Source organism: Ctenocephalides felis, unplaced genomic scaffold (genome assembly GCF_003426905.1).
Source record: "Ctenocephalides felis isolate EL2017-DRISC unplaced genomic scaffold, ASM342690v1 CF-g0.4_SCAFFOLD_00845, whole genome shotgun sequence".
NCBI lineage: Eukaryota > Metazoa > Arthropoda > Insecta > Siphonaptera > Pulicidae > Ctenocephalides > Ctenocephalides felis.
In genome coordinates, this window is record NW_020536999.1 from 33798787 (window position 1) to 33822029 (window position 23243).

General features: G+C 27.9%; 4 protein-coding genes across 8 annotated transcripts; 1 reads left to right on the forward strand and 3 right to left on the reverse strand.

The window, feature by feature from the left end:
• Positions 1-1071: 1071 nt before the first annotated feature.
• On the forward strand, positions 1072-3981 carry LOC113377376 (putative GTP-binding protein 6). 4 transcript variants are annotated; one of them, XM_026617686.1, is made up of 10 exons: positions 1111-1202; positions 1383-1495; positions 1577-1944; positions 2082-2259; positions 2320-2424; positions 2490-2639; positions 2715-2863; positions 2934-3004; positions 3071-3279; positions 3449-3981. In XM_026617686.1, the coding sequence occupies exons 3-10, from the start codon at positions 1766-1768 to the stop codon at positions 3905-3907; spliced, it is 1500 nt and encodes a 499-aa protein (XP_026473471.1). In that variant the 5' UTR covers positions 1111-1202; positions 1383-1495; positions 1577-1765; the 3' UTR covers positions 3908-3981. The 4 variants fall into 4 exon arrangements, with proteins under 4 accessions (XP_026473490.1, XP_026473471.1, XP_026473480.1 ...); XM_026617695.1 differs by having other exon boundaries at positions 1169-1202; positions 1401-1495; XM_026617678.1 differs by lacking the exon at positions 1111-1202 and adding an exon at positions 1219-1305.
• Positions 3982-4043: 62 nt separating this feature from the next.
• LOC113374886 (aminoacylase-1-like) lies at positions 4044-7765 on the reverse strand. Of its 2 annotated transcripts, none has more exons than XM_026614854.1 (9): positions 7610-7765; positions 6815-6984; positions 6566-6737; positions 6350-6496; positions 6092-6279; positions 5847-5942; positions 4630-4766; positions 4504-4564; positions 4044-4304 (listed from the first exon to the last, which is right to left on the reverse strand). In XM_026614854.1, exons 1-9 carry the CDS (start codon positions 7692-7694, stop codon positions 4158-4160), a joined length of 1203 nt encoding a protein of 400 aa, XP_026470639.1. In that variant the 5' UTR covers positions 7695-7765; the 3' UTR covers positions 4044-4157. The 2 variants fall into 2 exon arrangements, with proteins under 2 accessions (XP_026470639.1, XP_026470632.1); XM_026614847.1 differs by having other exon boundaries at positions 4630-4763; positions 7610-7764.
• A 1709-nt stretch (positions 7766-9474) lies between these two features.
• On the reverse strand, positions 9475-14222 carry LOC113382642 (aminoacylase-1A-like). The gene is made up of 9 exons (XM_026620895.1): positions 14135-14222; positions 13787-13956; positions 13292-13463; positions 12909-13055; positions 10601-10767; positions 10370-10465; positions 9895-10028; positions 9731-9791; positions 9475-9621 (listed from the first exon to the last, which is right to left on the reverse strand). Exons 1-9 carry the CDS (start codon positions 14220-14222, stop codon positions 9475-9477), a joined length of 1182 nt encoding a protein of 393 aa, XP_026476680.1.
• Positions 14223-15952: 1730 nt separating this feature from the next.
• Positions 15953-17902, reverse strand: LOC113385132 (DDB1- and CUL4-associated factor 7). The gene is made up of 8 exons (XM_026622947.1): positions 17786-17902; positions 17453-17642; positions 17194-17279; positions 16933-17120; positions 16787-16849; positions 16592-16717; positions 16340-16521; positions 15953-16257 (listed from the first exon to the last, which is right to left on the reverse strand). Exons 2-8 carry the CDS (start codon positions 17638-17640, stop codon positions 16059-16061), a joined length of 1032 nt encoding a protein of 343 aa, XP_026478732.1. The 5' UTR covers positions 17641-17642; positions 17786-17902; the 3' UTR covers positions 15953-16058.
• Between the last annotated feature and the right edge of the window lie 5341 nt (positions 17903-23243).

Below are 23243 nucleotides of genomic sequence, written 5' to 3' on the forward strand. Positions count from 1 at the left end.
CTCCACAAGTTGAAACTCCTCCAACAAACATAGTGGAGAGCATTTCTTCTTTCTCAATCCTCTTTCAAACACAGCATTTGATACAAAATTAGGCATGGTTGCTGGAAAGCTGGCAGGGTAGAAATGTCAGCATTAAATTAAAAATTCTATTTGTACTAGTAACATAGTATTTCAAATAACAGTATACAGAAAGCTTTAATTACCATCGTTTATATCTGCCCCCTTTTCAATATGTTGGCTGCAATATTTATAACACACACGCACATATAATTATATAGAACACATAAAATTTCCACTATTATTACACAATTTTAGAGTATTTTGATCGATAATATTAATTATTTATAACACACGCTCATATAATTATATAGAACAAAATAAAATTTTCACTATTATTACTCAATTACCCAAAAACTATGATAATTCGAAGCGTCTGTTTGATGACGCTAACCTTAAGGGCGCAAAACCGACGCGACGAAAGAGAAAGGGACAAACATATACGTTTCGAGGTCTCAAGCCGTGCGCGTACGAGAGCGACATGTTCGTGAATCGAGCGTTATACCTGCTCGAGTCCTTTGGTTTTGAGACGTCCCGTTGCATATTCATAGGATATTCATAGGATATCGCGATATTAGGAGATTGTGAGGACAAGTGGGACATTCCCTGGCATGTCTTGTGCTGTCTGGGCTTGCGTTGCGTGTGATTACTATAATTTCGTTAGTTGATAAAAAAGGTCAAAACTGATCGGGTTCGAATCCCACGCCTGTATTTTTTTTTTTTTTAATTTTTTTAATACTTTTCATCTTTGTATAGTTCTTCTTTTTTTATTGGCCTCGCTTACTCGAGCATGTAGCCACCTACATTATTCTATAATTTCTAATGAAAATTCTAGTTTTTATAATATTTATTCATAGGCATTTTTGTTGACTGATTATTTTTATTTCTCGAATGTTCAATTACGGTAGGGGAAGTTCCAGCAATTTGCCCTAAGATACGATGCCATGCGCCCCATGCGCCCCTGTAGTTCATTTTTAAAATGTGGACGTTGGTAGTTTTAATTTTGAAATGTGCGGTAATTATCTGAAGTTAACAACACATTTTATGACAGTACAATATTTGACAGTTCAAAGAATAAAAATGAATTGAAATTTGTGATAAAGATCAAGGACAAAGCTTTCGTAATTAATTAATCTTAATTAAAGGTAAATAATTAGGTTATAAAAATTAAAAGATCTATAGGTACAACTGTATAAAAATAACTAGAATAACCTATATTTAAGTTTTACACAACAATCTCAAAACGTGGTATGTGTTTAGTTTGCATGATCTTTCAGTATAAAGTACTATTTATGTAATTTCACAAAAATAATTTATTTCTCCAGTATGATTATCATTAACAGCAACCAATTAAGTTATCGGTATCTTATGGGGTCTGATTCTAACCTAGAATTAAGGGTAAGATCATTTCTTACCGGGCTTTCTGCATATGCAATTGGTGAGGATTTATGTGCTGCCAATGTCAAAATTACTTTGATCTAATTTACATCGATTATTTATTAATAGTCTGTTTTAACAGTTCTTTCAGGAACATATTTTGCTCAAAAACCATATCTCAAACGTCTGCCATATAAATTAAGAGGAAGTGTAGTTGTAGCATGCTTGGTAGCTTCTGTAGCAACTTACGGGGTTCAGTCGTTCAATAAATACAGACTAGGACAGAAATTGAAAAATGATATAAGTTGCAAAGTGGAATCTAAAGAACATAATGTTTAAAAGAGCATTTGTTTTGCTAAATTGGTCTCAGTTTTGGGCTCCAAAACCTGTGCTTTGCGTACCGCCATTACATATAAGAAAGTTTAGTGTTAGTAGGTTATTAAATAAAAAATATATAATAGATAATGATGATGAAGAAGATGAACAAGAGCAGGAAATTATCCATGACAGGTAAGTGTTCTTAAAAATGCCTTTCTTCACACATGCAAATATATAAAAATTGATGTGTCGTCAATTAATGTATTTATAAATTTATAAATGTGCTCGTGGTTATATAAAATCTTTTTAATTATTTGTGATATTTTCAGTGAATATGAAGCCATGACATCTGATTTATTAACAAGAAGAACAGCTTCTAATAATTGTTTTGTTATTCAACCTTATGTAAAATGGGGACCATCTAAATCAGATGAATCGCCAGAATTGAAATTATCGGAAGCTGTTGCTTTAGTGAATTCAATACCAGAATGGAGTGTTGCACACAAGGTAAGGTGAGAATTAAGTACCTAAAATTTATCAATATTTTATATCAAAGTCTTGTTATAGATAACTGTGCCTTTGGAGACCTTAAAGAAACATACACTTTTTGGCAAAGGAAAAATGAAAGAATTGCAAGAGCTGATACAAAAATTTCAAAAGCAACAAAATAAGGTAAACTATTTTGTAATAAAGCTTATTAAATTTATGTGTATAATAGAGTTTTTCTTATTTTTAAGGTGACTTCAGTTTTTATAAGCATAGGTACTTTGAAATATGTTCAAAAACGTTATCTTGAAAAAATGTTGAGGTTGCCCATTTTGGATAGATATTCAATGGTCCTACAAATTCTGAGATTGCATGCAGTAAGTAAGGAAGCACAATTGCAGGTGAGTACCAAATAAATTATATTATTTGTCTTTTGTAGAATAGAAATTTATTACAATCTTATGCAATTATATCAGGTTGCTATGGCTGAGTTACCCTATGTATGGTCTCATGTTAGGGATATTGATCCAAATGATTATGTTGGTGATTTAACAGATTTACATCATCGACTGAATGGACGAGAAGCTAAATTGAGCAGAGCTCTGCAGAAAGTTAGGCAACATAGGTAATTAATATTGTAAAAAGGAGTTAGTTATTTTAAAAATATCATTAATTGATTCTTTAATTTATTTCAGACATTTATTACGAAAGCAGAGGTTGCAATTAAATTTTCCTACTATTGCAGTTGTTGGCTATACTAATGCTGGTAATTATTTGTTTTCTCTGAATGTTTTAGTTTTTATCAAACATTTTCATTATGTTTATTTTTCAGGAAAAACGTGCCTAATAAAAGCATTGACTGGGAGTGATTCATTGACACCCCAAGATAAATTATTTGCTACATTAGACATAACGGCACATGCTGGAATTTTACCAGGAAATTTGAAAGTTATATACATGGATACTATAGGATTTATGTCTGATATTCCAACTAATCTATTGGAATGTTTTCAAGCCACGCTTGAAGATGCTATGATTGCTGTAAGTTTTTGAATTTTTTTTTGTGTGTATGAAAATATGAATGGGTTTTTTTTTAATGCTTAGTTTGAATATAAATGAAACTAGCTAAATTGCGTCCAATGAAAATATTCTGAATATTTCGTTTTGTTGACTGAATTATGAAGAATGCAAAGTCGTATAATAATTTTAGGATGTGATAGTACATGTTCAAGATTGGTCTCACCCTGCTCGAACTTTTCAAAAAGCCCATGTTGAAAAAACATTAGAAAGGCTACTTTTACATAATCCAGAAAGCGAAAAACTTTTGAATAACATGATTACTGTTGCTAATAAAATAGATCTTTGTCCAGAAGATACAGATAATATTGAGGAAAAAATTCTACCAATTTCTGCTAAAAGACTATTGGGTTTAGATGAACTAAAAGATAAAATTGAAGAAAAATTATTACAAGTAACTAGGAGAATGAAAATTGACATGCGTGTTCCCATGGGGGGTCCAGAGTCGAGCTGGTTGCATAAACATGTTGCAGTAACGCATACATATGCAGATCCAAATGATAGTCAATATTTAATTATGAATGTTATAATCACTGAATTACAATTCACTAGATTTAAAAATATATTTATAAAAGGACCAAAAGTTGGATAGATCTAATTTTAGATAGTATAACGAATGTGATAGTTAAATCAAAGATGCCATAAGAAAGGTTACCTAATAATATGTAGAACATTTTTTAATCATTTTGGACACTTCAGAAGTGATCAAATAATTACACTGTCCTGTGTACAATTTTATTGTATTTATATACAGATAAAAATTGATATCAAGTTAGATAACAAAATATAAAATTTAAAAATCAAAACATATTTATAAATTTTTTTGGTCTTATTTCTAGAATTTATTCAGCATTAGAAACATTTTGAATAATTTTCTTGAATATTGTGATACCTCGAAGGAAAGTTTCTGTATCTAAATATTCATCATGGTCATGCAGCAATACTGGCGTGTTATTCATGGGAGAAAAACCAAAAGCCGGCAGTCCAATCTATTAATTTGAATCAAAATAAATTATTTTATTTTTATGGGATTCGAAGTTTATATACCACATGCGTAAAACTATATTTGCTAGTAAAAAGAGATCAAATCATATGTATTGAAGCAGTTTTTGCAAACATATAATGCTAGCCCTTTTACCAATTATTGTTTACAAACATAAACGATATAGAAATTTATAATTATATTACTTCTCTTATATATCTGCTATCTGTTGCAGCTGGAAAAACTTGTGGTTCAAGAACAAGTCCCCTAAAAATATTTGAAACACAATGAAAAATATGTCAATTGCATTATATTTGCTATTTGCAAATTACATTTCATCAGTAGCTCTTTTAAATGCTGTCCAAAATTTATTGCTTTCATTCAGTTCAGTGTTTGCTATCAGTGGTTCTTTTTGTTCAAATTCTATTTCAACATCCTTGCCAGCTTCTTTGCACCATTTTCGTATCTGCTCATATATATATATATATATATATATATATATATATATATATATATATATATATATATATTGAATGGTAGAGTCTTGGATTTGTGTATATTTTGTAGAGTTTCGAACAAGAATCCAAAAATAATACAAAATAAAAAACAAGAAAAGTTTTTAAAAAAACAATTTCTTTATTTAATTATTTGTTTATTGTCGACGTTTCGGAACTAGGTACGTTCCATCTTCAGGACATCTGTCAAGAAACATGATCTTGATGAGATTTTTGCAAACAATATGTTTAGGAAAAGAAAATAGATTTTTCTTAAATAATGAATTAAATTGTAAAAAATATAATAATGTACAGAAATATGATAATATGTTCAAAATAAAAATGATAAAAATAAATGAGTGGATTATCAAAACAGGATATTAAACATAATAGAAATTTTTTTTGAAAGTTATGGAAATTTTTTAAGAAAAGGTTAATGACAAAGTTGAATTAATTACCTGTATGTTTGAATATTTGTTAGCACTTTTTCACTAAACAAGCTTTTTTTAACAACTGTTAACTCACAAAATCATTTTTGTTAAAAAAGCTTGTTTAGTGAAAAAGTGCTAATAAATATTCAAACATACAGGTAATTAATTCAACTTTGTCATTAACCTTTTCTTAAAAAATTTCCATAACTTTCAAAAAAATTTTCTATTATGTTTAATATCCTGTTTTGATAATCCACTCATTTATTTTTATCATTTTTATTTTGAACATATTATCATATTTCTGTACATTATTATATTTTTTACAATTTAATTCATTATTTAAGAAAAATCTATTTTCTTTTCCTAAACATATTGTTTGCAAAAATCTCATCAAGATCACGTTTCTTGACAGATGTCCTGAAGATGGAACGTACCTAGTTCCGAAACGTCGACAATAAACAAATAATTAAATAAAGAAATTGTTTTTTTAAAAACTTTTCTTGTTTTTTATTTTGTATTATTTTTGGATTCTTGTTCGAAACTCTACAAAATATATATATATATATATATATATATATATATATATATATATATCATACATTATTTTTAAAAGTATTTTATTACCTTTTCTTCCAATTCCTTGTGGTCTAAGGATGGTGTAATACGTATATCAAAAACTGCCGTCAAAACTTCAGGGATAACATTACTTTGTACTCCACCCTATATGTGCAACAAAAATTATCATAATACATAGTACAACTATAATTTAATTACTGTTCACAATAATAATCACCTCTGCTCAAAGATCCAATGAAGCATTGAAATGAAAGATTATTTAAAATAAAAAGTTACTGTCATATGTATATTACCTTTAAAATTGTTAAATTGATAGTTGTAACATCTCCTAATTTATAACTAGGATTCTGTTTCAATATGTCCTCTTGTTCCTTTCTCATATCGAAGAACTTGTCCATTATGTACCTCATTTTTTCTCCTGCAGTATTTTCCAATATCAAAGATCCATGACCAGGATCACCATGACAATGAATATGAACATCTAAAAAATATTTACTTACAGTTTAATAGATTTTGCATTTCAAAAATATACATTAATAAATAGTTTTTACGCCAAAGACTTCTTTCTCCATAAAATAATGGATAAATTTCATTGGCACTAGCCATGCCTTCGTCTAATGAAACACCAACATTCAAGTTTTGAAATTCTCTTGTCTTAACAAACAATCCCATGCCTTCATGTCCACCAATTTCCTCATCTTTCGAAATAAAAAGAAACGTTTAAATTACTATTTTCAGATTCGTTTTTTTTTTTTTTTTAATGATACCTGGTACAAAACTTATATGAATAGTTCTTTTCAAAGTAACTCCTTCGTTCTTAAGTCTTCGTACTGCTTCTATAAATTGAATACCAACACATTTCATATCTTGAGATCCACGAGCATATATTTTTCCACTTTCATCTACATGAGCCGAGAAAGGTGGATAAGTCCAGAAATCCTATAAATATATAATACAAAAATTTACATTTATTGAATTTAAATTTTAACACATTGTAGAAAATGGATTTAATATACCTCAAAAACAGGAACAACATCCATGTGAGAATTAAGCATAACAGATGGTAAAGTTGGATCTTGACCGGGCCATGTTATAATAACAATTGGCTTTTTTGGTACACAATAATGAACCTGGATAGGCAAATTCAAAGAGGCAGCCTGCTTTTGTAGAAATTTCACACATGGCTCTGAGAAATTCAATATATATAATCTATATGAAAGTCTAAATATCATTAGGCTCATGGATCTCATATGAGTAATTCAAATCACACGAATTTCATAACATATATATATATATATATATATATATATATATATATATATATATATATATATGTATGTATAAATATATATCTCTGGTTTAAAACTTACAAGATTATCTATATAAAAATATTGTTTATATATGCACCAGATATATATATATATATATATATATATATATATATAATGGAATAAATAATTTTGTATTTAATCTTTTTTTTTAATTCGACGGTTGGGCTGCAAAAATATTACATATATATATATATATATCTAGTGCATCTTTAATCTTTTATTTGGAATTTGCAAGAAAGCAAGATAAAAATAAATAAAATACATGATAATTCAATTTTATTTATTTTTATATTATCTCACTAATTAATATTTATATCTGACCTACATTCTATGAAAATAATATCCATAGTGATGAATTAAAATATACTTTTTTTAAAACTTTATATAATAAAATATTATCGTAGGAAGATTATATGAAAAAATACTTTCAGTTATTTTTAGTTTTTTTCATATTTATAGTAATGTAAATAAAAGTCGAACCATAGTCTATATTCGGCTGTACACTCGGTATTTGTAAATATTCCCGAAAATTAGCTACTGCCAAAGCATCGTCAGGACTCGTCATTTTAATTTGTTTTTAATTTAATATTGTTATTTAATTTATATTTTATTTAATAAAAATAAAAACTATCACTTCGCTAGGCTGATGTAACAATGATCAACGTGTGTGAGAGTTGACGCTTTTATCAGCTGTGAGTGTGTCACGTGGCTTTATGTTGACAATTGATTACACAGAATCTCAAAACGTTTAGAGAGAAAAAATCTCATTACGATTCGATTTGTTTTACTTAGAGAAAATAATTTAAGTAATTAAAAAACATGAATAAACACTTTTAATTTATAAAGACATAATTATTTTTGTCAATAATAATTATATTAATTAATTAGATATAAAAGTGGTATAAGAAAAAATGTTCTAAAACAGCTGAAAATGTTTTCACAAAATTGTTTTATTAATCACGATGTAACTTTCATTTTTTTCCTCAATGTTTTGTCAAAAAAATTAACTTAGTTACTCTCATCTAGTGTGCAAAATTAAAATCAAGCTTATTTTTATGAGAACGTTTTGTTATTATCATTATTATTTTATTTATTAACTTCCCATATGGTAAATAATAGTAAACGCAAAAAAATGAAAATGAAAATTTTTATATATATTTACGTTTCGAAGGTTTCTGAACATTTTGCATACCTTTAAAAAAAATGGTTATATGTGTTTGTGTGTGTGCGGAAACAAATTTTCGTTGACGATTTTGCGAACACGGATCAACCGATTTCAATAATTCAAAAAAGAACAATCTATTGATTCCTACTAATAAGGAGACGTGCCGATTAGTTTTTGGCAAAGGCCAAAAATGTTATATCAGTTTTTGAGATAACGGAGCGTCCGATTTAAATAATTCAGAAAACATTTTACTTGTATTGATGAAATAAACAACTGGTGAAATTTTTGATAAGCAGGTCCAGCGTTTCCGGAGATCCAATAAAAAAAGTGAAAAATAATGCAATTTGGCGGTAAAAAATGAACATTACAAATATGTATATCGAATTAACAGATATTTTATAAAGATTATAATAACAAGTACAAAAGTTGTGTACATTTATATCGGTTCTGTCCCAATATTTACATGTTAGACGACTACGCAGCGCTCACGCGCTTTGATATTTCGACATCAAATCAGCTATGCAGCGCAATTGTTTAAAAAATGTTCAAAATTTTCAAAATAAATCAAAATTCAATCAAATTTTTTTTTATAATTCGGTTTTCGGTACGGGAAGTTTCAGCAATTTGCCTTAAGACAAGATGCCATGCACCATTAATTTATTGTTTTTTGTGTCAAAATAATTAACACTATTTTGAATATATTTAGAAGAGATACCAAAATCATATAACATTTGCGGCTTTTGCTATAAATCTCATTGGTGGTTTTGCGGTAGATAACGTTCTCAGATAAAATTGATATGACATGGAAAATTGTTTATGTGAAATTCAAATATTTATTACAATTATTATCGCGTTGTTTGTTATAGATCTAATGCTTTATCATACGATTTTTATCATCGTTAATGAGGTGTTACTTAATATGAAATTTCATTTCTTAAATTTCTATTTTTTCAATCAATTTCATATTATTGAATCAAATTTTTCATGTTATGATTTCTATTTATTATCATTATAATTTACTTTGCTTCTGAATTTAAATATTTTTGAGTTCTTGCAATAAAACAATAAACATAAATTCATCAATATTAATTTAATATATTCATGCATATGATACATATTTTATATTATCATTGATATCTAATTTAACATGATTAAATAGGGCTATTTTTGTTTTCTTAAATTAAAGAACATTAGCAACATTTTCGATGATCCGTTTAAAAATTTGGATTCCTTTTAAGAACGTTTCAGCTTCTATGTACTCGTTATGATCATGCAATAAATACTCGGTGCGATTAATTGGCGACATGCCAATTGCTGGAATATTCAGCTGAAAATAATAATTAACAGTTGTTATAAATATTAAAAATACAATTCAACTTTAATAAGCACAATATCATAAAAACAACTTTTTAATCGTTATTACTATTGTTTATTACCTGACGCAAATATCTGCTGTCCGAAACTCCAGGACATATTTTATGCACGAGTGTCATTTCTCTATAAAATTAAAAATATTATATTAATTATATTATAATATGATTTCTCTATAATATTAATATAATTTATAAATAATATTTTTCAATGTAATATTTGTTCTTACAATTCATCAGTGGCCTGTTTATAAGCGACCCAGAATTTGTTGGTCTCGTCCAGGACCGTGGGTTGAACGTAAGGGTCTTTTATTTTAAATTCTAAATTTACATTTTCACCAGCTTCTTCACACCATTTTCTGATCTAAAAGTAGAGACTTGTAAATTTGATATTAACTGTTTTTATCATATTATGTTGTCAATTTTATCAATTTAGTAATTAAAAGTTGCTAAATAAACTTATATTATTATTATCTTTACGAGAAACAAAGGCTTCTTATAACAATAGTGGATATTAGATCTAGCGCTTTATTCAATATTGACAATTTATTGATTTCATCAGTATATTTAAGTTCATTGTTTTAAATAATTGATGAATACTTTATTGTTTTAATTATTTGCATAATTTCAATGTATTGTTCAAACAAACACTGATTATTAATTGTTATTGATAATCAATTATTTCGATGTTTTCTGTATTCATACCAGTGCTTCCATTTCGTCATGATCTTGATTAACTGCAACGCGTACGTCGAAACCTAATTTAATTTTATCAGGAATAACATTAGATTGGACTCCACCCTGCAAATAAAAATAAAAGTTAATAATATTATTCGTACTAATATTTTTATTTTCATTTGTTTAAAATATATAATCCCATTCATTTTTTCCCTTCTAAAATATGTATCTTATAGCAATCAATACTGTTGCACCTACCTGCAATATTGTCAGATTAACTGAAGTGGCTTCCATGAATTCCTTTTCTCTTTGCTCATTTCGGAAATCAGTAAATTTGTCAATCACCAGGCGCGCTTTCTCAGCCGCTGTGTCTGGTTGCAGGCTGCTTCCATGTCCTGGTTGGCCGTTGCATGTTATTTCTATGCCTGATAAATAAACGTTTTAGAATATTTTCTGGTCAAATTCATTAGGATATTCTATATTAGGAAAATCTAGGATATTCTAGTAGTTTTGGAATCATTGAAAATGGTTGTATGTTTCATGCAAACAGGATGCTCTTAAATAATTGAAACAAATAGGCAAGCACATAAATAGAATTAGATTTGTCGTTTTCTGCATTATATCTTGTGCATTTGTTTGCAAAAACAAGATACGGAATCATATTGAATTGTTCATTGTTCTTTGTTATTCGAATTCACTTGTTTCTGCTCTGAAAGGGTCTGGGCGTGTTTCCATACAGAATTGGCCCCACCCTGGTATTTAAATTATTTTGATGCCATTTTATAGGTATTTTCGAGAAAATTTGATATACCAAATTTCAAATCCGTAGCTCATCATTTGGCCGAGATATCAGTGAAAACATGTGAAAGTGGCCCCTTTTTTCAAACTCACTTTTTGTCGGAAATATGAGAGATATCGAAAAACAGTTTACGTCATTCTATTTGTACTGATCTTGTCTATATTATTTATAGAATGGTTGAATGCATCATTATTTTGTACACACAAAATATAAATATAAAAGACATAATATTTATAACAGAAAGAACTACAGTTTCTATTAACAATGATAGCGACTACGATTAAAAGTGTCTTAATAACTTCGTAACTGTGGTAAATATAGTGTAGTCTTAATAACTTCCATATTACTATGGTAAATATAGTGACTATTTATTTATGTATTTCTATCGTTATAAAATAATATACAGTAACAATATAAAATAATATACAGTAACAATATAAAATATAAAATATAAAAAGCAAATAAAGTTTTAGGTATGATTTCAAAAAAAAAACATTGTATATAAATATATAACCGCAATAATTATATACATAAATATATGAATATAAAAATCACAAATGTATATATCTAGTTTTATTTTTTAAATAAGTATTACCTTTATATAGAATATGTTCCGATGCGCGCCAAGCGCAATGTGCACTGGTTTGCTATTGAGAGACGCTACTTACACGGATATTCTACGGGTTCCGCGTGTACTACCTTCGGTTTTTTCAACTTTTTATAAAAAGTTCCACTTCGATTTAAATATAATTTTGGATAATAAAAGTAAAATATACAGGCTTTAAAATGATGCTATTTAGAAAGTAGTCAAATTAACCGTACTGGTCGAAAATTTCAAATAAAAACTTATTTTCAACTTTTCATCCAGTAAATGACAATTTTTTAACATTATTCATTATAAATAATATAGACAAGATCAGTACAAATAGAATGACGTAAACTGTTTTTCGATATCTCTCATATTTCCGACAAAAAGTGAGTTTGAAAAAAAGGGCCACTTTCACATGTTTTCACTGATATCTCGGCCAAATGATGAGCTACGGATTTGAAATTTGGTATATCGAATTTTCTCGAAAATACCTATAAAATGGCATCAAAATAATTCAAATACCAGGGTGGGGCCAATTCTGTATGGAAACACGCCCATACCCTTTTCATAGATATCTTGTTTATTTATTCCTAATACTCTTATATCCTAATATTCCTAATATTCCTATATACTCCTATTGATAGGGAGAAGAGCTGATTAGTTTTTGGCAAAGGCAGGTCCAGCCGTTTCGTAGATACAGAGAAAAGAGTGCAGAAAATAGAAATCGAGTTTTTGAGAGAACGGAGTAACCGATCTGAATTATCTAAAAAGCATTCAATTAGTAATGATTGGGAGAAGTGTTTATTAGTTTTTGGTAAAGGCAGGCCCAGCCATTTCGAAGATACGGAGCTAAATGTGTAAAAAATGGCACTTTTTGAGAGAACTAAGCGTCCGATTTGAATGATTCAAAGAACTTTTTGCTTGTCTTAACAAAATAATTGATTTTGGAAAAAAAATATTTTTTGTTTCAACTTTTTTTTTGTATATCCAAAATAATTCAGATTTTATTTTATTTGAAGTAATTGTTTTAAATATTTTTATTTTTATACGATGATAATGGTTATGATCACTTATATAAAACTGCATTTTGCATTTTTATTTGAGTAACTACTTCATATTCCGTATGCGTTTTAATAAACTAAAATATAATTTAACAAGTAATCTTTCCATCTACTTACTCCACAATACTTTTTCATCATAATAAACATCATAATGGTCTTCAGTGCTTGGATCGCCTTCATCCATGCAAAAACCTACATTGAGAGCTCGAAAAGCATCGCTTTGTACGAAGAGTTTCATTCCTAATGCACCACCAATTTCTTCATCTGAATCAAATCAAATTTTATCTAATTATGAAATTATTATATTATCCCAATGTGGGAAAATATGTTATTTTTAATTTTTAGGGTCAATATAATATAGAGACTCATATACTTATTATATATTACTCAGAAATGGAGTCTGGAAAATATGAAAATAATTTGAAAGGTGAATGGACTAGCTACATAATTTAGGTTATTTTGTTCTGTAGAAATAATAATAATAATTGAGGTTGATTTACCCGGAACAAAGCTTAAATGTACTGTTCTCTGAAGAACGACTTCGGCTTCTTTCATTTCACGCACAGCTTCTATAAACTGTATAGCTATTGATTTCATATCCTGCGATCCTCGTGCATATATTTTTCCAGAATCATCTATGTGTGCTTCAAATGGAGGATAGATCCAACTATCCTGAAATCATTTTTGTAAAATTTCTGATTAATGATTCCAAATACAAAGGGGCCTAAACAAAACCTAAATAAAAATTTCTGCTCGGTTGTAATTCAATTTACATGCGAGAACAAATAATAAATTTAAATTATATCAAATAATATTCCATTCCAAAAAATTTACAAACAAGATTCATAATTGATACCTAGTTCTTTTTGTGGTTCAACAAAATGTTTTCATGTTTACAAACTGAAACAAATACCAACTAATTCTAAATAAATACTTTTTTTTATTTATCATCATGATTTTCGATTTTTTTATGGCATTTGCATATAGATTAGTACCTCAGATACTGGTACAACATCCATGTGAGAGTTTAATAGAATTGCTGGCAAAATTGGATTGGCTCCCGGCCAGGTCATTATGACCACAGGTTTTTTTGGATGGCATCTGTAGACAGAAAATCTCAATCCTATTGAATCTGCTACTTTCTTTAGAAATATTACACAAGGTTCTGAAAGCATTTTTTAATGGTTGAAGTAATCGTCTGGTACATCAATAATTTTTTAGCATGAAAGATCAAGGGACAGAACATTGTCTAGTATATTCTTTATGTTAAATAAATGCATACGTGTTTAACTCTTATTACTAAAATTGTTTAGAATTTTTTAAAAACGTTTTAAAATACTCACCATAATCAACATCTGGATGAACACTTGGTATCTGCAAATATTCTCTCAGCAATTTAATGGATTCATTGTTTTCCCACTGTTCTGACATTTTCAAGGGTTAAAACTGTTCCCAATAATTTTGGAAGTAAACTCTTTCAGCAAAAAATGCTATATGACACGGGAAATTATATTTGTGCTCTCAAATTAAAGAAATGATAAGGCTATTGTTTAGTTTGCGTTGGACACTTAATTATCAAGCAAACAATTGTTAAGCAAGTGTTAAATATGTAAATTTTCACATATAGATACGAATGTAAAGTTTATATATAACCGAATAAAAATATTATGCGACACAAATATTGTTATCAAGCTATGAAATGTATTTGCCATTCAGAATTTTACTAAGCAATTGAATATCTTGAAAAACTATGTGTAAAGTTTGTAAATCAATTCACATGATTTGTAGCTAAATTAAAAAAATCTTTTTTTAATTGGTCTTTAAATTTGTTGCTATTTATTTTCGTTAAGAGCCGTGTTTAAAATATATAAATATCATGAACATAATTTTCTAATAATTATTCAATTACGGTAATTATCTACTGGATCGTGACAAACATAAACTTGACAAATTATTCTCCAAATATTATTGTTTTTTATGTTTCTAATAGTATTCGGTCAACAAACTTTAAATTAGTAAAAACGTTGTACTAAATTTATTCTATTCAATTTTTTCGCCTTATTTGTAGATAATACTAATTAAGTAATTTCATAAAATCATGTCACTAGAAGTGAATTTAGTAGTCTTTCATAGTCATATAATCTTATCTAGATAGTTCAAATTTATTTTAAACTAAACACTGTTTATGCAAATGCTTTTAATTATATTTGAAACAAGGATTTATTTTTAATTTAATCCTATTTTTAAACTGGTTTTAGTTTCAGCAAATATAAATACCAAGACGTAAATTCGCTTTTTGAACACACTTATATAAACTAGGCTGAAAAGAAACCATCGCGGTCTTTCCAGTTACTTGAAGGCTAAATTGTCTGAAGAATTTCGTCCCCACTATCAATTGCCGGCGTTACAAAAAAAAAATGAAACATATCTTGTGAATAAATCTTCGACGTTTATTATATTGTCCTAATACAAATACAATAACAGTGAAAATAAAACCGATTTTAAATAATTGAAAATTTGATATTTATATAATGTAACTGGTTCTGGCTTACCTCACATTATATACCTCTCGTGGTATACTATACATATTAAAATTAAGTAAAAAATAATTCAGACAGTTTTATGAAATTAATTTTATTATAAAAGATGCACTACAAAATTTCACAATAAATTAGACTTATATTCTATATGTTACAGATTAATAATTTAATTACTAGGATTGCTATTATTAATAAAATTGTTAAAATATATAAAACTCTGCAATTAAAATTTAGGGTTGAATTGTTTGTCACATGATTATTTGCTAAGTATAATATATAAAAATTGGTAAAACGTTAAAAAAATTTACATAATATTTCTATTCTTTATAAAATTCAGATTTTTATTGCATTAAATGCATAAAACATTTTATCATTAGGCAATTAATTTAAAATATTAATAAAACCACATAATTGATACAAGAAAATTCTTTTTACAAGAATTCTCAATTGTACTAATATCAAAAAAAGATTTAGTCACGGCATCTACACAATTGAACAGTATTTATAAATGCAAATGATTACCATCCTTAGAAGACAAGAACAATTAAATTCATAACAATCAAAGTTTAAACTTTGTTAGGCAAGTTTATTCACTTTGTAAATAGGTGTCATCATTTTTAAATGTTTATCATTATTAGGTCTCAAGTATTTTCTGTTCTTAATTTGTATAAAATTAATATGTTATAATAAAATCATCATCAGGCCTAGCTTGCACATAAAAACTATTTTAAACTCTAAGTATTTCACAAGCTTTGTTATAACAAATTGCTATCCAATCTGGTTGAGTGGCACCCCATTGTATTTGATTAACTTCACCTTCAGCAGCAGTATAGGCCAAAATAGGATCCTCTATTGCTCTAGGCATTTGCTGTATATCCCATATTAAAGCCTGGTGGTCATCACCAGCAGTACAGATATGGCAAGAACTGTAATAATTAATGCAATACAGATTAGCAATTTCTCATTAAATATTTTAAAAATACTGTTGATGTCATAAAAATCATTAACCTGTGTGGAGCCCATGCTATGCCGTTTACACAAGCTCTGTGATTGCTAAGTCTTGCAACAGGTGTACACGGGACTCTGACGTCTAAAATAACAACTTCACAGGCATCCATTGCTACAGTGCCCAAATAATTTGGATCTTGTTTATTCCAAGCCAATCGTAACAATGGTGTATGTGCAGGATCCTAAGGTAAAAATAATGCAAATCTCAATAATTTAAATTATATTATATAAGAAATTTATATAGAATTTTACCTCATATATAATTGTTGAATGCTCTAGATGCCTCAAATCAAACATTCTCACAGAACCATCTGCGCCTACAGAAGCAAACATATCTCGTCCTCCACCAGCCCTACTGAATGCTATATCATACACTTCCTGGAAATCAAAAGATATAATAAGGTAATATGGTTCATTGTTCTTTTATATGAAAGCTTTTATTTTTACCTTATCGTGAGCTATTAATTGAGTTTTTACATGACCTGCGACCAAATTAACCCGGCCTAAAACCTAGGAATATTAAAAATATTTTATTATGATAAATTAAAACATTACGGTATAAAGAGCATATTTAGATATCACAATAAACTTACCTGGCCAGTTTCAAGACCCCATATTGTACATGTTGTGTCGATTGAAGAAGTACCAACTAAATTTGGGTCTACTTCGTTCCAGTCAAATGATGTTAAAGGTGCACAAAAATCACTATTTTTATTATTGTTTAATACACATTCTAATCTTGTGTCTGGTTCACCAGCTCTCCAAACTCGCAAATAATCACCTAGAACAGACGTTTCATCAATTATTATAACTTATGGTACTCTTGAAATATTTACATAGTCAAAGAAACTTACCACTTGTAGCTAACAAATCAGGAAATACGCCTTTGGAATCAGGTATCCACATAATTTTTGTTGTTGGATATGGGTGGTCAAATGTGCTGTGAATAATTTTATTTATAATGAAACAAATACTATAATGAATTACTATTATTAATAGGGCGTTTCAAATCATCATACCAATTCTGATTATTTGTGAATATATTACAATACAAAAAATTGGGATTTTTTAAATGGAATAAGTTTGAGATTATTATTATTGTTCTTCTCTAACCTTTTAGCACTGAATTCACTCGTGTCCTCATCTAGGGATACAATTTGTACTTTGTTATTGTATTCCTCTACAAAACTACCTAGTGCCAAGCGAAATCTTTTATCCGGCCTCACACTCCAATTCATAGAATATAATGGCCATGGTGCCAAATATTTATAGATTTCTTTTCTTTTGCCGCTGACAGACATGACTAGAAATAAAAACAGACTAATAAAAAAGTAAAGCAAACAGTTTGAGGGTATAGGAAAAATTATAAAAAGAAACTGCAGTTCCACAAAATATAAAAAATAGGGGAAAAGCGTAGAATATTTTAGAAGTAGTATTATAAATTACCTGTTATTTTCCTAAATGCAATGCATAAAGAAGTATTATACAGAAACAATTTCTATCGCTGTCATATTATATTCATTATTTTTATTTCACATATTTTGTTTTAATCACTCGATTAATAGGCGTAATAGCTCAGGTTAAAAGTATTATTTAAAATATTAATTACATGTCAAAATTATTGTAATTACATATTAGTATGTCATATAAATCAATCACGTATCAGATCAATAACAAATATATAACAGACACCATGTGTGTCATCTATGGGTTGTAATATAGTATTACTTGCAAAACTTGCAGCTTTTTCTTGCAAGATGGCGCTGTATGCCAACTTCACTCTGATCTGTCAGTCAGATAAAAAATCTTGCACAATGCGTGTCAGTTTGAAATTATTCTTCCCTCGTGGTGGACGTATATTGTTAGATTATGATGATTTTTCGTGAAATAATGCGTTCAGATTTTTAGTAATCTTCAATATCTTTTAATAATATCTGTGGACTAATTAGGTAAGTTATTTCACTCACATTTTGTAACTTTATACTGAAGAGATTCGTTGCGAAATCGGCCACTAGTTATTTTTAAATAGTTGTTATTTGCACGGCGAGATAAAATAATGTGTTCAGTTAAGTATGTATACCGGTATTTGTATACAATGCCTGAATATCTTTATTCACAAAAATGTTGATGTAAATCATTTTCGCGTATAAATTCTAAACAAGGTTTACACATCCGTTGTCTGTTGATTTTTTCGGTTTCGAATTCTCTGGCAATAATTTTGAAAATAATTGATTTTGCTTATAATTTTACTCTTATATATATAGTCTTTTTCCTTCGTTCAAGGTATAATTTTCTAGAGAAATTATGCGTTATTTTTGAGTGTCTTTAACATTACTAATTTAGTGAAATGTTAAACTTGGTCTAGTAAGCACATCAATAATGCCGGTAAATATTTTTCGTATTAAATTTTGACTTTCTAGCTAATTTTAAGGACCTCAACCGTAAGATTTATTATATATGGTAGATAATAATATCTCAACTTCCCGTAGGGTAAATCGTCCAAAAATCGAAAATGAAAAATTTTGCATATCTATACGTTTCGAAGGTTTCCGAACATTTTGGCATACCTTAGAAAAAAATGTATGCGTGTGTGCGTGCGTATGTATGTATGGTTACAATTTTTGGTCCACGATTTCGGATGCACAGATCAACCGATTCGAATAATTCAAAATTTCATTCGATTCCTACTGATGGGGAGACGTGCTGATTAGTTTTTACAAAGACAGGTCCAGTCGTTTTGGAGATACGGAGCAAACAGTTTATAAATAACTAGTTTTTGAGAGCACAGGACATCCGATTCTAATAATTCAAAAAAAAAATTCGATTTTTACTGATGGGGAGACGTGCTGATAAGTTTTTGGCAAATACAAATCCAGCCATTTTGATGATACGGAGCGAATAGTGTAGAAAATCGAAATCTAGTTTTCGAAAGCACGAAACATCCGATTTGAATGATTAAAAAAAGCATTGAATTCGTAATGATGGGGAGAAGTGGTGATTAGTTTTTGGCAAAGACAGGTTCAGCCGTTTCGGAGATATGAAGCTAAATATGCAAAAAATAGCAGCATCCGTTTCAATGTTTAAAAAAAGCCTTTTGCTTGTATTAATGAAGCAATTGCTTTGGGGAAAGCAATTTATTTCAAAACGAAATTAATTCGGATTTTAATTATAATTCTAGCACATATCCTTCATTACTCCCCTTCCTTCACTTCTCTGTTCTCTTTTCATGTGAACTTATATAAACGCTATCGTCCAATTTATAAACTCTTATATTTTGTCTATAAAATACGAATAATGAAAGTTACAATATTTATAATAATATATTTGAAAACATTTAATATTCCTCGAATATTTCATTACGGTACGGGAAGTTCTAGCAATTTTCCATAAGGCACGATACCATAAACCACTAGTTTTAATTTGGATGTTACTGATTTTAAATAATTTACTACTCATTTTGTCAATAAACTAATTTACTATCGTGAATTGTGCTGTGCAGAATTTGTTTTGGTTTCACTTTTCAACTTTGTTACCACTTATCAAGTTGCCCGGATCAAAGGTTCTCGACTCTTAATGCAATGCAAACAATGTGTGTTAATGTGCTTTTGTTAAACATTTTAATCATCTTCTATATTATTTGTCCAAATACTCGCATCCATGTACAATAATAACTGGCTAATTGATAATGATTTAAAAATTTCAAAAAATATACGTTTTTGTTTCTTATGATAAAACTTTATAAAATAACTTTTGACGCAGTGAAATGTTTTGGGATCTGCGACTAGATGTGTAGAATGTATAGTCTATTTATAACGCAAACAGAAACAATATAGTGATTGATAATGTCCAACAGTAAACATTGGAAGTTGATTATTTTCTTTGAAAATGATTTACATTCATGTATCTGCAGACGGAAAGCAAAAATTTAACTCGCTCTCAGGGATATAATAATTGATTTATTTGAAATTGGGTAAACTATAATACTAATTAATTCAGTCTTCTAAATTTGTTAAAATATCATAAAATAACCTAAAATTTGTTAATATTGTAAAAGTATTGTAAAGCTTATTAAAATTACTTATTAAATTTTTAAAAACACTTGTAACAAACAAACTAGTAATATTTAAAAAAATATATAATTAAGTAAATATAAATAGGTTTATAGTAAATAAATTAGCTAATAAAATAGCTAATAATTAATTAAATTATATTAAACCTATAAAATATTGACTTAAGCCTTATTATAATATTAAATATTATACCGACGGCTTGTAAAATTAATAAATAAATAAATAAATGCAAGAAATTTTTCTAAATACATAGATTTTTTAAGCAATCACAATTATATTTTTTTAAAATAATTAAATATAGTTAACCAATATATTTTATATAGCTTAATTAAAATTATATATTTAAATAATTTATATTTTTAATTCATATATTTAATAATCAAAATAATATTTCAAAGCATATTAAAATTCCCATTTATTTAATGGCCATTTTAACTTGAACTGTGAAAAAGCATTTGCATAAAACTAATCAACTAATAAACTAATTCCCGTAATGTATGTGTCTCAATTAATGTATATATTTTTTTATGTAAATGTTACTTATTTTAATGTATATAAATAAGATAAATTTTGTAAATCATTATTGAATTCATTTCTATATTACTTACAATTAGTTAATTATTATTGGGAAGGATTATTTTATTACTAAGAAATGCATTTCTTATAATTAATTTATTCAATGTATATTGGATTAAGGCTATTAGGAAACTTTTGGCTCCTCGTAAATTTTAATTTGCACTTGTAGCATAGACGCAATCTATCTCGAACATAATTGGTTTTTGAGCCAAACACGTGTTACATTAACATTTTATATGCTGTAGTTCGTTTACATGTTCTAAAAACTGCTGAAAAAAATTCCAAAATAAGTTATAAAACTATTATACAATAGAAGATTCTGGATGTATAAAATTATTCTCGTGGTACAAAAAATGAGTGAATCTAAATGGTCTTAATACTCGTAACTTCACATCTAATAATTTGTTGTGATACTTTAGATATGTTTAAAAATCATATTTGTCTAGTTCGTTTACAATCGGCACTTTCCAATACGAAACAAATGTTAATTTTTTATATCGATCAGTTGTCATGTCATGGAAAATATAAGTTGCGCACGTTATCTTAAATTTAGATAAAAATTGCTGCAAATTCTGCTGTCGATTTTTTTTTTTTTTTTTTTATTTTACAATATTTTATACATAAATAAATATATACATTCTATTTTACAATATTTTATACATAAGTGGATTTATATAACTATTTTTCAAAAAATATTCTTTCCTTTTTTCTCTTAAATTCCTCTCAATGAGTGTTATTTCTTCAAAACCATGATATAAATTATATAAGATTCCAGATAGCAGCCAAATTTTAACATCTTTTTCTTCTTTTGATTTATATTGTATATCTATTTTGATAAGTTTATCGTCATCTTCAGTTACATCTATTTTTGAGATTTTTAATTTTGTTTTCATCCAATCCCATATAATTTTCTTTTTACCACATTCTGTTAAATAGTGTAAGGCATTTTCCTCCTTATTGCATTTTTCACATTTTTCTGTGCTACTCATTTTTATTCTAAAAGTTTTGTGTTCATTGCAATGCATTCATTTACTATCAAATAATTTGTTGTTTTCCATTCTGAAGGAATATTTTTGTTTTCTATATTCTTCCATATGTTTTTCCAATTATGGTGTGGTTTTTTTTCCATTATTTTAGGAGTGAAATTTTCCAGTAATTTGTTATAAATTTCTTTTGTTTTCGGCTTCTCCGTGATCCATATACAATTTTCATTAATAATTTTGCATTCATTTTTATTATTTTCGGTAATTTATTATTTTCTTGCCAAAATTGCAAAAATCACCATTGACTTGCTTTTCATTTTTTGTTTAATCATATTTTTAATGAGTAAGGCTTCGCATTTCTCCTTGGTTGATATTAGTTTCAGACCTCCTTCTAATTGTGTTAGTTTGAGTTGCTTTCTATTATTCGAAGTCTGTGTCCATTCCATATATAAAACCCTAGCAATGCTTCAATTTTTTGTGAGTAAACCTTTTTCATTGGCAAAACTTGTGCAATATACCACACTTTTGATAAAGCAAACTGATTTACATGCCATATTTTTTGTATTATATTTAGTCTCCTGGAGAGTTCTATATTCAAAGTTATCCTTAACTATTTAATATTATCCCAATTTTTTTTATCATCACATTTAATTTGTTGCTGACTAACATCCCTAAATATTTATTTTCTGATTTTTCTGGTATATTATTTGTATCTCTCTTTCCATTTTGAACCAAGTGGCAGATATGTTGATTTGTTTTCGTTTATTTTAGCACCTGAACATTCACAGTATGATTCTATGATTTCAGTGTCTTTTTTTCTTCATCATTTGATTTTATGATTATAGATACATCATCATCATATGCTAGTACTTTATATGTTTGTTTATTAATTTTTCACCTTCTAATTGTATACTTAATTGTTCCAGCAAGGGATCTAAGCCGATTATAAAAAGTTACCATTGATAACGGACAACCTTGTCTTACTGATCTTTCAATTTTTATACTTGTTGACAAGTTTCCATTTATTTGCAATCTTGATGATGCATTTTTATATAAACATTTATAACCTTGTGATTTTGTCAGGTATTGCTATTTTCTGGAGAACTTGAAACAGGTATTCATGTGACATCATATCAAATGCTTCTTTAAATCAATATTTAATAGACCTGCTTGTTTATATTTTCTGTATTATAAAAGATATCTAAATTTCTAACTGTTGTTAAGTTATAATAATATTCCTGTCATCTATACAACAGGATTGACCGTCATTTATTA

Coding starts and splice junctions, on each gene's coding strand:
- LOC113377376 (XM_026617705.1), top strand. CDS start 1,766: ATGTTTAAAAGAGCATTTGTTTTGCTAAATTGGTCTCAGTTTTGGGCT. Junction 2,640..2,714: donor GTAAGGAAGCACAATTGCAG/GTGAGTACCAAA, acceptor CAATTATATCAG/GTTGCTATGGCTGAGTTACC. Junction 3,280..3,448: donor TTGAAGATGCTATGATTGCT/GTAAGTTTTTGA, acceptor TAATAATTTTAG/GATGTGATAGTACATGTTCA.
- LOC113374886 (XM_026614854.1), bottom strand. CDS start 7,694: ATGACGAGTCCTGACGATGCTTTGGCAGTAGCTAATTTTCGGGAATAT. Junction 6,280..6,349: donor TGGAGAAAGAAGTCTTTGGC/GTAAAAACTATT, acceptor AATATTTTTTAG/ATGTTCATATTCATTGTCAT. Junction 4,565..4,629: donor AAAAGAGCTACTGATGAAAT/GTAATTTGCAAA, acceptor AAATATTTTTAG/GGGACTTGTTCTTGAACCAC.
- LOC113385132 (XM_026622947.1), bottom strand. CDS start 17,640: ATGTCTGTCAGCGGCAAAAGAAAAGAAATCTATAAATATTTGGCACCA. Junction 17,121..17,193: donor TGATTTGTTAGCTACAAGTG/GTAAGTTTCTTT, acceptor CGTCTGTTCTAG/GTGATTATTTGCGAGTTTGG. Junction 16,522..16,591: donor ATTCAACAATTATATATGAG/GTAAAATTCTAT, acceptor TTTTTACCTTAG/GATCCTGCACATACACCATT.
- LOC113382642 (XM_026620895.1), bottom strand. CDS start 14,222: ATGTCAGAACAGTGGGAAAACAATGAATCCATTAAATTGCTGAGAGAA. Junction 13,957..14,134: donor TCATCCAGATGTTGATTATG/GTGAGTATTTTA, acceptor AAATGCTTTCAG/AACCTTGTGTAATATTTCTA. Junction 13,056..13,291: donor ACATTTAAGCTTTGTTCCGG/GTAAATCAACCT, acceptor GATTTGATTCAG/ATGAAGAAATTGGTGGTGCA.